General features: G+C 39.9%; 2 protein-coding genes across 3 annotated transcripts in view; one reads left to right on the top strand and one right to left on the bottom strand.

Moving 5' to 3' along the window:
- Positions 1-13,071, bottom strand: part of LOC136857322 (SET domain-containing protein SmydA-8) — a 143,659-nt gene that overhangs the window by 63,930 nt on the left and 66,658 nt on the right. The window lies entirely within an intron of this gene.
- Coq3 (ubiquinone biosynthesis protein COQ3, mitochondrial) overlaps positions 8,805-13,071 on the top strand; it is a 39,638-nt gene continuing 35,371 nt past the window's right edge. The window contains exons 1-2 of one of the 2 annotated variants that reach the window (XM_067136500.2): positions 8,805-9,238; positions 12,008-12,118. In XM_067136500.2, the coding sequence (XP_066992601.2) occupies positions 9,180-9,238; positions 12,008-12,118 (170 nt within the window). In that variant the 5' untranslated portion in view covers positions 8,805-9,179. The remainder of the gene's footprint in view (positions 9,239-12,007; positions 12,119-13,071) is intronic. The other variant, XM_067136499.2, reaches the window with a different exon arrangement.

Raw genomic sequence — 13,071 nt, forward strand, 5'->3', positions numbered from 1 at the left:
TCGCCCGGTAAGGGGATATGTTAAATAAATATCCAATTTCTTTGAAATCATTTAAGAAAAGGCTAGGAAAGCAACAGATCACCTGGGCAACTGTCCTAAATGCAGATCAGGATTGATTGATTGATTGATTGATTGATTGAATTATACACATAGTGAAAGGTAACTGGTGGACCAAATTAACACAAGGAATAAATTTTGGGAACAGGATCACAATGTCGCAAGATCCAAGTCTGTAGCTTGTACCGTTACGCTATAACATCACAATGAATTCAGTTATGTAAAGGGTCAATGATTCGAAACGCAAGACGATGGACTGTACAAACACCTAAGAATAAATGTCAGAACAAATACTTACTGGTTACTTGTCTTGTGTCTCAATGCGTTTATCGGTAAATAATAATAATAATAATAATAATAATAATAATAATAATAATAACAAAAAGTTATGACTCGAATGGTACCGTAGCAAAGAACGTGTGGCAAAGCAGCTACCATGCAACAAACTGTGCACAAGCCTCGTTGGGAGGGGATAAGCTACTTGGGACGTAATGTTTACAACCCGGACATAACTATTGTGCAGCTGATGAAAACATACTGCTTAGCCATGACACATTTCACACCGAGAGGGTATTTGGACATGATTTAAATTTACAGCAAACTAGGACAGAATGCTCGTGCAGCTGCAGAGATGTATGCTGAACGATTTCCACAAAGAAGGGCTCCATATCCCATATAGTTGTACGATTATAGCAGCTATGCAGAGAATAGCTGACACGGGATATGTCCTATCCAGGCGTGAAGCTGATGAGCCTAGACGTGATCTTCGTGCAGAGAACCGCATATTAGAACGTATTGCAGAGAACCTCGGCAGGTGTACACGCCAAATTGTGGCAGTAGTAGGAATGTCCCATTGGACCGTCCTACAAGCATTACGGTAAGACTGGTAAAATTTGTACCAGCTGCAACAATGTGCACCATTTCCTACGACCAATCTGGTTTAAACGTACACAGATGCTTTGTCGTTGTGTTCCCAGTTTTTATTAAAAAGTCTAGAGTTTTATGTGGCCTTAACTTTTGTGATTATAAGCCACGGGACCTCAATTTTTTTTTTTTTTTTTTTTTTTTTTTTTTTTGTGGAATACGACCTATAGGACGTGGCCGGGAATCAAACCCGGGTTGCCTTGGTGAGAAGCGACCAGCAATGCCTCTAGAATGGTTTCTATTACACCCCTTTCTATCCCGTTCTTACTGCAGGGTAAAGGGTTGTAGATGTGCTACAATTTTACGGTCGGATGCCCTTTTTGACACCAAGCATGAGAGGAGAAATGCTGCGTTTTCATGTGGTGGTGGCGAGCGTCGTGTCTTGCTGTGTGCTGTGTACAAGTGATGAAGTCGACAGAAATACCCAGTCCCCGAGCCAAAGAAAGGAATGCACTTATTAATGTAATAATTTCTGGCTCGGGCGTGAATCGAAACCGGAGTCTGAAGGACAGAAGGCTAGTGCGCTAGCCATTCAGTTATGCAGCCGGACAGTTGAGTTCGGATTATGGTATTAATTACTACCGGGCTGGCCAACCCAAAACGCATGGCGCAATTGTTAGCGGCACACTATTCCGGCAAATTTGCGGCAATCGGATGATGAATGTACCCGGGCAGCCTCGTCAGTACCTACCACCAGCCGCTGCTTTGCAATTCTTGTAATTCCAAAAACACGACTTTCCTCCAGAACGGCGCAAGGTACAGACACTTCCGACTTGTGATCCTTTCCCCAAGATCTATTACTTGTGTTAATCTTCCAGCCTATAGATAGATAGATTTTTTTTGCTAATGGCATTACGTCACACCGACACAGATAGGCCTTATGGCGACGGTGGGATAGGAAAGGCGTAGGAGTTGGAAGGAAGCGGTATAGCGGTGGCCTTTGGTCGCAGGTGTCTCGGGTTCGATTCCCGGCAGGATCGGGAATTTTAGCCATCATTGGTTTATTTCCCCAGGCACGGGGGCTGGGTATGTGTGTTGTCTTCATCCTCATTTCATCCTCATCACGACGCGCAGGTCACCTACGGGAGTCAAATCGAAAGACCTGCACCTGGCGAGCCGAACCCGTCCTGGGATCTCCCGGCACTAAAAGCCATACGCCATTTCACTACCAAAATCTACACCAAGCTGGATGAGGCACTCGGATGGGTCGTAGAGGTAGTTATATTGTTAAATTCAAATTTGAACCCCATGTTCTAAAGGGAGCACAAAACCAACGTATATATAAAAGAGGCAAAATATAGAATTTGTCGCAGAAGGGTCGGATGCAGCTCACTTTATCCCCTTCACTGAGAGAAACATTTTAAGGCACTAAAATCAACCGTTTGCTAGATATTTCCAAACACTCTCCGTTCTTCGAAACTGATCATGGAATGACCAGCCGTGACCATGGTAACGCTAGTTCAAGATGCCCCATTCAACTTCTCCCCTAGCTCTGTAAGAGGTTAAAACTACTCGTCAGGGCCAGTTTAACCATCCACTGTTAAAAATCCGATAACGGATTGTTCGTAAACACCTTGCTGAGATTTTAACGTGACGTTATAGAAATCGCGTTTCACAGAACACTATACCAAGCTCGTTAACTAACGTGGCCTTAACGTTAACAATCAAGTCAGCAGTGTGTGGCAGTAATATTATTTCGCTCTTCTGAACGGTGCGGGGCATAATGTTATTCACTTGGCACCTTTCTCCTGTACCCTTTTTGCGCGGAATAAGAGGTTCCATTTGAAATACCTGTATGGCAATCTATGAATGAAGGGCAAAAAAATAAAAGAAGATTATTCAAAAAACGAGTTGGAGCGGTTCGAGACCGGTGGTGGTATATTTATTCCAGCATGTATATAGATGACTTCGAAGATTATTGCATTAATCGGCGACGAAGTTGAGCCTCATCGTAATGACGACTTTTGATGCAGAACATCACAATATCAGAATTGTATTAACTGGACAGAAGGACAGATCATTAAAAACTACAGTAGCACAATCATATTAGAAATTAGGTCTATCAGATTATACATGGTGTAGCCTACATGTGATTATGATCTCCCTTCTTTGAATTTATATTTCAATGCAAAATGGAATGTTTTGTTACATGATAATAAGTTAATGGAATTTCAGTACAGTATAATACCTATCTCTGTTCTATGAAATATTGCTTTGGTTTTAAAGCATTCCTGTTATTGTGTGAGATATTTTTTCTTTCATATTACCATTCAGAGGTTCCTAAGCTGAATGTTATTAACTGGACATACCATTAATAACTACAGTGGCACAAGCATATTAGAAGTTAGGCCCACCAGGTTATACATGGTGTAGGTTACATGTGATTATGACCCTTCCGTTGAATTTATATTTCAGTACTGTAATGTTTGTTACATGTTAATAAGTTAATGGAATATTAGTACCTAATAATACCTATCTCTCCTCGGTTTTAAAGCATTCTTGTTATTGTGTGATATCTCTCTTTAGTATTACAATTCAGAAGTTTTTAAGCTTAATGTTATTAAGTGGACAGATCATTAATAACTACAGTAGCACAATTATATTTGAAATTAGGCCTACCATGTTACACATGGTGTAGGCTGCATTTCCGTATGCTCTCCTTCCTCTGAACTTATATTCAACTCATTGTTTCTTACATATGAATAAGATAATGGAATACTAGTTTAAGTACGCCTGTCTATCCCTCCTTTACAAGTTACAACACTGATATTGTAACTTTTTTGATGAATTACTAATAAATAAAATCATGAATAAAAATATATAAATAAAATTACTCAAAAACTTAATACAATTAATAAGCATAATTAACCGAAATGCCCGTAGTATGGGCGCCAGAGTTCACCAGAATGGATCCCTCGAATTTAGATAAGAGCATGATAAACTGTATATCCCAGGGCGTGTAGATAATGCTGCGTACTGGTACATCTGCTGCAGGCCTTACCTAACCTCCTGAAAACGACTAATTAGGTAGGAACTGCACCTAGGTTCATCAATAATACTGATGCTAAAATAGCTAACTATATTCTTAACAAATTCCGTGCATGAGCACCTCATCAACATACAACATTATACATATAATACACACATAAAATATTGCTGGAAGACTCCATATTTACAACAACAACAATAATAATGAAAATCGTGGGAAAACGAAAGCGAGAAATAAGGTATCATTTGTAGATAGTCCGATGAACAATGTACATGTATGAAGATAAATACCGTTCACTCTCTCTATATCAATTCGACTTACCGATTCTCATAATCGGCAGTTATCGCATCACACAGATACTGTACCTTGTACTACTATGTTCACATATTTTAACACTTGTTGTAAAGATATATACACACGTCTGTCGATCCTCAACAAAAATTATGGAAAGTCTGAGATAGCTTTCACCAACATATAATGCTAGGCCGCCACAAGTGCTACAATACTTAATGCACAAGCACTCTCCACAATCAGCCACTTTCCACGAACATAACAAGACTACGCTCCACGAACGTTTGAAGTACAGTCCATTGCTGCCGTGTCACTCCAGTACCGTGTATCAGCACTACTTCCTTCTCGTACAGTGCGTCAGTTGTAGTTCTCTTATACAGTGTCACTGGTTGTAGTTATCTTCCTTCTCGTTCCTTTACAATCACCTCGGTTGCCGCCGTATGATCAACCTTTATAGACATCAACATCCCCCTCCTCTCAGATGATACGTCTGGATTGGTGCTTGCCAGCCAATCATGAGTGAACCTCTCGTCAAGACCCAGCCCTGAACTCATACTTGGTCTCAAGACAACAACAAACGCTCGGGTATATCATATGAGTCATACGAACTTCCCTAATACAACAACAAGCTCATCTCATCAGGCTGGGATATATACATGACTCACGGAATATCCCGACACAAGTACATCACAACAAACACTGGGGTAGCCACATGACTCAACCAAATTACCAGAGTTATTAAAGCAATGTTTTCCCACTCGTGCAAACAAATTACTCATACCTACATATGTGGATATATTCCAGCTTACCAATATAAATGGCAAAATATACAAATGAAATACTGATAATAATAATAATAATAATAATAATAATAATAATAATAATAATAATAATAATAATAATAATAATAATAATAATAATAATAATAATAAATCGAATACTGACAATAATATCTCTAACTTCTACATATAATTCGGGGGTGTGATATATGTACTATCACAATATCTCCCGTAACGATCTGAATGACCCCGTTGCATAACGTCTCATTGTAATCAGCAAATGTTTTATTGGAAACAGGGGTGATTTCGTCCTGTAGGCCTACCTCTCTTCTATATCTTCGCGTACATTTCTCGCGACAGGTTTAGATAACCTATATCGCTCCAAAACTGCATTTCTGTTAGTTCAAGTTATATGTCATTTCTTCTCCGTGATATTTGCTGTCTCTCAGCATTCTGAAGGTAGGCCTAATCTATAGAGCACCTGAGCACCAAACACAAAATCTCTTCCAGCCATTTTTATTTTAACACGACGTTAAGCAGCTTAACGGGACGAGAATGCTACGTTAAATTAATAGAGAATTTAACGGCGTGTTAACGTTAACGAAGATTGATGAAACAGTCATTCTGTTAACTATCCCGTTAAAGCACTTTCACGTGACGTTAAATCCTTAACGGAGTTTTATGAAACCGGTTCTTATGAAAACAAGCAAAGGTTCAGAGAGAAAAAAAAATCTGAGCATAATCCCAAGAAATGATGGACATAATTTTCCTAGCATACTCATTTTAGTTATTTTTGTTTTCTCCTCCGGAAGAGTCGTATTTGCAGTAAATAAATCTGTATAGGCCTATTTAAAACACTGGATTGATTTTTGTAACTGCGAATTTGAGAGAACGGCTGAACCGATTGACAACGTAAAGCATTCTGACGAAAGATTTTGACCGGTAGATTTTGTGTCTTTAAAAGTATAGAAATTTCTTGTCGTATATTTTTAAATTATTAAAAAATGTAGTATTCTGATTGGCAAATGCGCTCGCCAGTACATCAAGGCCGTTTGAACCGCGAGAGCGTTGAGCAGGTGGCACGATACGGCATATGGAAGGGGACAGGCACGCATGCGCAGTCTTGCTTGTCAGCTATAGGCGTATACTTGGTGGACAGAAATAGCCGCTGTTTTGCTGCCCATCAGTTGAACAGTGCACATTACATTCAAAATTCCTCTAAATTTAAATGAGAGTTCGATGTCTGGATTAAAATTAAATTCCAAAGCAGCGGATGACATTCGATTAGCACGGTTCAATGTGGGAGAAAGCCCCAATGGCATATAATCTGTTATTAATGTGTGATCATAGGTAACGACATTCCATTTCTTCTGGTGGAAAAAATATTGTTCTTGGGGTAGATTTCATACAGGTTTTGCCTGTTTTGCCACATGTTTATCGCCATACAATTATTTATTTATAATAGTATTAAGTACTCTCCTCTTTGCCTCTTCTTCAAAGCACGCCGCTTACGTAAAATGTAAGGGCAAAACCACAAAAATGGAATTTGCTGATTTTTGCAAGAAATTGGTAATCAGAATTTTAGCACATGATGATATCGTGATTGAAATTTATAGCAAAACGTCCACTTCTGCTAAACATGTCATTATTTTCTCGAAAGTTGCCATTCCATTAACTTGAAAGTCATTGGGCTTATACCCAGTAGTTCAAAACCATACACTAGCGTCAACAAATTAATACTGTAATTGAAAGCTAGTTACTTCAATTTCGTATATATATGTTTTTGAATTCCTTGAAATTAATCGTTTGCGTCTACATATTCCTATTCTAAAAATTGGAGCCATAGTTATGCTCCTTTGAAATCCGAACATTTCCCAACGGCTCTTAAACGGAACCAGATCAGGGCCTAATTGTAAGAAGTATGTACAAAAATTGTTTAGATATGGAATTAAAAAGTGGAGATAAAGCTGGATGTAGAGCTCTAATTCCTCGAATAGACTTAGCAACATCCGATAAAACACTTCCATTTTCTCCCAAGAGGCATATATTTCCAATTCGCTTGGCATTTTGTATCACGATCAATAAACCCCAAGGGACCTGAAAGTATTTACTTACCTCAGCCAGTTTTCAGCGGTGGCCGTTAAATGTTGCAATGTCAAGAGAGCTATATTTTAACGTTGCAATAGTGCCAAAAGGTAATTTTACAAGGAATGCAGCGAGCAAGTGGCTGCACGGTTTATGTCACGTAGCTATCAGCTTGCATTCTGGAGATAGTGGGTTCGAACCCCACTGTCGGCAGCCCTAAAGATGGTTTTTCGTGATTTCCCATTTTCACACGGTCTCTTCCTTCCCGCTTGTAGACATTTCCTAATCTGTCGTCGCCGTAAGACCTACCTGTGTCAGTGCGTCATGTCTTGACGGATTTCAGCTATTAGATATACTGTATATTGGATTAATGTAACAAAGCTAGCCGGTCTAAAATCGTACTTGGTCTTCCCAAGTCTCACTATCTCCTCGTTCTGACTGCCAATTAACTTGTTAATTGCTAATAGTGGTACCGGTAGTTTATCTCACGAATTATTTATTCTAACTTCACAACGTACCCTTAAGTTTTATGAAAATTATATTGTAGGCCCTACTTTAGGAGTACCGGTACTAAATGAAAGATCTCTTGGCTATAAGCAACTTTGCAAATATTATAAGAAATATAATCAACTATCTGAGAGAGTTAATAACCTGCAATTGGCCTATCGACTGACTCAAAATCACAGGCATAAATAGTAAAAATAGTAATCTATATGTCTGTGTTCAGAACACATACACAAAGCGATGCCTGTCACTAAATCTAATGCTGGAGCACTACACAGCAGTTATCTACCCGGAAACTCAGTATGCCACGGAGTGTCTGTCACTAAATAGAAAAGGCTTGATAGAGAAACTGGAAATCAGAGAGAGAAGAATTCTTAGAACGATCCTAGGTACGGTACTAGAAGATAAGGAATACCAGAGACCTTTCTGCTATTTGCTTTACGTCGCACCGACACAGATATGTCATACGACGACGATGGGATAGGAAAGGCCTAGGAAGTGGAAGGAAGCGGCCGTGGCCTTAATTAAGGTACAGGCCCGGCATTTGCCTGGTGTGAAAATGGGAAACCACAGAAAACCATCTTAAGGGCTGCCGACAGTGGGGCTCGAGCCCACTATCTCCCGATTATTGGTCACTGGCCGCACTTAAGCGACTGCAGCTATCGAGCTCGGTCAGAGACCTCTCAACTTAATCCTTTGAGTTGTAAAAGGTACATGCTAGAAGGCTACTGTTCTAAAACTACTTCATTTTAAAAAAACATTTCCTATCTAAAATGTATTTCAAAATATAATTTTTGTTTTTTGGAAGTTCCTCCCCCCTCCTCTGTTCACAAATCCTGGACTCGAATGTTTGAATAGCTTTTGCTGTCCGTTTTTTTTTTTTTTTTTTTTAATTTTAAAATCCATTCTCTGGCTCCCTTACTCTGGTTCGACTGAACAGTGCAACAGCTGCGACTGTATCTCTGATTTAAGGCGGGCTGAGGCGCTGGCTTTTTGACACCAACTTCGCAGTTTCAATCCTGGCTCAGTCCTGTGCTCAAATACGTCACCCTCGTATCGGTAAATTTACTGGCACGTAAAAGAATTCCCGAGAGACTAAATTCCGGCACCTCGGCGTCCCCGAAAAACCGTAAAAGTACTTAGTGGATGTAAAGCCAATAACATTGTTATTCTCTGATTCAAACTAGCAGGACTTTAAATCACCGCCATTGAGATCTCTGACCATCGCTTACATAACACTTTTATTTTTGAGGGTGAAAGGTTTCGTTGGCATCCCTAATCAGAAGTTGTAACAATTGAAACTAATGTTCTCTTTGCGTATTTGTCTTGTACTCTTCGGTATTTGTTTACAAGGTGTAAGAAGAAGAGGAGAACTGTTAGCCGGCATGTTATTGAGAGTCTGAGAGTAAAAGTGTGTTAAACTGGGTGTCATGAAACCATATTCCAACATGCAAGTTATATCGTGTGAATTACTGTTCTGTTAAGAAGATTCCATTATTTGTCTCTCCTCTTGAGTCTATCTTATCCCCGTAAGGTGTGAAGTTGACGCAATGGCTGTGTGGACGAAGAACGTACACAAACTGATCCCATCATTCGGAATTCGATTCAGGTAATTTGTTTATTATTTTTACGTCAAGGTCATGCTCCTTGAGAATAGAAGCTTGTTTTTTTCTTCTCTCTCTCTCTCTCTCTCTCTCTTTCATGAGACTCATCTCTTTTTGCTGTCAACGTGGTTTAAGTTTTGAAGTTAAACTCGTGTTCAGGTTAGGCCTACAGTATGTTAAAGTCCTAAATTGAGTTATTATTTGCGTATATACAGATAGCGTTTTGAGGTGTAACTCTTAACATTTAAAAAAATTGACTTTCCTAATCACTTGGTCAGTACATTAAATCGATCATTCGGGAAATTTGTTTTTCTCTTCTGTCTTAAGGTGTGCCTTTTTCCATAATCAAACCATGGGTACAGGAGATACAGGATTTTAGTTAAGAGGCATTGAAAAACTTTTAAATAGTACTTATCGTAGGAGGACCCACCAACACTTTTCACATTTTGTCGCATATAGGGCCTGGTTTTTGGCCAGCTTACACAACAATAATCATTATGTCACATAGAAGAGTTATAACCAAATTAAGTATCTTATCCCTACAGATTTTTTAATGTACTTTATATGGCTCGGAATGTCTGACTCGTTGGCTTAATGGTCAGCGTACTGGCCTTCGGTTCAGAGGGTCCCGGGTTCGATTCCCGGCCGGGTCGGGGATTTTTTTTAATTCCAATGGCTCGGGGGCTGGGTGTGTGTGGCGTATTCAACATTAGAAATCATTCTAGGTAGGGCACTCATCTTCACAGACATGCAGGTCGCCTAATAGGCCGTCTACTAGAAAAAGACCTGCACCAGGCCTCTCCGGAGGCCATACGCCATTTCATGGCTCAGAATTGCAGCTCTGTCTCAGCATTCTGATATCACATACATTAGGCTAGTAAACTGTAAAAGTAACTTAGATGGTAGAAATGAAAAGGTTAGCACAGGATAGGGTGGCATGGAAGCTGCATCAGACCAGTCTATGAACTGAAGACTCAAACACACACACAACTTAGATGGTAGGTTGTAAGACCAGTAGCATTATTATAGATTTTTTGTTAGTAGGCCTACTGTTACTACAATACTTAACTTGAATTGTAACTAGTGTTTGTTTGCCAACACAAATCAGTGCTTGAACCCTTAACTTTGATTTTATGTACTAATTTATGCTTTGTTTATTGGGTGAAACTTCCCCAACCGAGCCGGGCATGGCGCACCCTACACTCGCCTCGCTGTACACATGGAGGCTTGGCGGCGGGTGATGCTGTCACAACTGTTGAGAAAATGTGACGATATATTGTATGTATGTTCAGTCCGTCAGCGATGCCGCTGGTGGGATCCTCAACAGCTCTGCCATCAGCTGTCATAGATAGCCTAGCCATCACTGAAGAGGCGTACTAGGCAAATGAGGAGTGAGGTAGTTTCCCGTTGGTTTCCTCACCGGGCCATAGTTGCTATTACATATCAGTCTGCCAAGCCCACTGAAATGCATACACCAACCGACCCTATGAGCAACATTTTCACACCATTCATAGCAGGGACTGGCTGCATAAGGATTGGCATTACTGGCATCGCTCATACCTCAGTCACTTTCATATTGTCAAAGCCAAGGATAAGACAGAGACAGATCTACGAAAGTAACAAAATTGCTCTAGCCTATACCAGAAGACATAGTGCACTGTAAACACTAGGTCCTGCCAGCAAAGGCGGGACGATATGTTACAACCACTAAATTAACTTTTTTATTGCCGTGCGGGCAGTATGCTCTGCAGCGATAGTGAAGAGCCTCTCGAAGGGAATGTGGCCGGGGGCCACTGTTCTCATGATAGAGCTTGGCCTGGATTTACAAAGATAGGTTAGAGCTACTAAATTACATTTTTTTCTTGACGAGCGAGTGTTTTTATTTTGCGCAGGTTGGTGTGGCGCGCATGCGACCTCTAGCCGGAAAGAAGTTACATAGACCAATGGGAGTAAAGATAATGGTGGCAATTTCTTCTTTCATGATGTCTTGCTTTCAATTTTCCTATGTAAGAAAGAATACTTTTTGGGGTCGGAACACAGGACACACAGGGTCATCACAGACGGAGCAACACGGTTTTTGCCGTCTGTTACAACAGTTGACCGTGTACACCCTTATCTCTTCATTTTTGATTCGGCCGGGTGACGCCGCAACTCTACCATCGCACCCAGATGACCCAAAAAAGCATATAGGCCAGACACCAAGTCGGAAGTCGGCCTCCCAACATGTACACCTGTATTGTCCTGGACATCCAACAGTCCATCACTGAAGACATCATCCTATCTGAACTCCGCAAGTCTGGAGTATACTGCGCCACAAGGCTTTATGAAGGTTCCGTACCATCAAATGACGTCCAAATGACAACTGACAAATGATAAACAAGCTCCTAGTGATCTCAGTAGTGCCAACTTGTATCCAAACACTACGGACTTACTCATCATCTTCCAAAATGTTGACTATTTCATAATTGCATGGGTGACTAAACCGGTTTGTAGGTGGCCCGATTGGTTGATGCACACAGTCTGTAGTTCTTAACCTTTTTTTTTTTTTTTAAATCCATGCATCTTGTATCATATTTACAGTTATTACAATTAAAACCAATTCAGACATCCCAAATCTTTGAACATTATTAAGAATTATTGTATTGTTTTTTGTATGATTAATGTATAATATGAGCCTAATTACTACTTTTATTTTTTACTTTCTTTCAAACTTTTCATGAAGCTTATTTTATGAATTTATGAATTAACTGTTTAAAAATTGTTTTGTGTTTTAGTCAGAGAAGCTCTGTGGATGAAATAGATGTGCAGCGACTCAATAGACTGGCAGACGTTTGGTGGAACGAAGATGGAGAAATGCGTTTGTTGCATAGTATGAATAAATTAAGGTAAAGTTCTTGATATGCTCTTTGGATCAGACTAGTTACTATTACGTAAATTGGAAGATATCCAGTGATATTCTTAACGTCTTAGAATTTAACAAATAGCACATACTTACTATGAATAAGGAAATGTTTGTGCCTGGACCAAAAATTGAGGCTTTAACTAAAGCTCCTTGTGGAATCGAGAAATGATCATTCATCTGTCAGCTCACACCATGTTGCCTAACAGACCATGCAAACAGTTTAATGATCGGTCTTGTGATTTCCAGTTGAACAGCACACATTGTCATTATGAACACTATCCTGTGCTATATTTTAAAAATTCATCTGTTCTACATACAGCAATGCAAAAACCTTCAAAACTTTCTACTGTATAAGATTAACCAAAGATATACTCAACTTCCCACACCAAAATAATTGTTATTTTTGTGCTGGGTACGTTAAGGTTGAATTTGTGGTTCAAGAAGCCTGGCTAAGAAGGTAGAGTGCTGGCTTTCTGAGCCCAGATCGGCAGGTTCAATCCTGGGTAGTCTGGTAGTATTTGAAGGTGCTCAGATACGTTGGCGTTGTGCCGGTAGATTTGTACGAAGCATGTTTTTTAAGTAAGTACCATTTTTAAATATGACCGCTGCATAACTTTGGCCATCGTTCAGAGCATGCGTGCTCAGTACATATATCTGTGACTAGCTAGCCATAAACACCATTACGGAAGCATTTGCCCATATTTACATTTGTTTGTGCGTATTGAAAATGCCTCTGACAATTAACAGTCCCACCAAGTGTGAAGTACGCGCTGTGATTCCTTTTCTAAATAGACTTGGTGCAAAAATTCTATGCAACGGTTCCCGAGAAAACAGACGCTTCACAGTTTCGTCATTAATTATGAGTTGCCTGAAATTTCAAGGACCAAGCTCGATAGCTGCAGTCGCGTAAGTGCGGCCAGTATCCAGTAATCGGGA

This window comes from Anabrus simplex, chromosome 1 (assembly GCF_040414725.1).
Source record: "Anabrus simplex isolate iqAnaSimp1 chromosome 1, ASM4041472v1, whole genome shotgun sequence".
Lineage (NCBI taxonomy): Eukaryota > Metazoa > Arthropoda > Insecta > Orthoptera > Tettigoniidae > Anabrus > Anabrus simplex.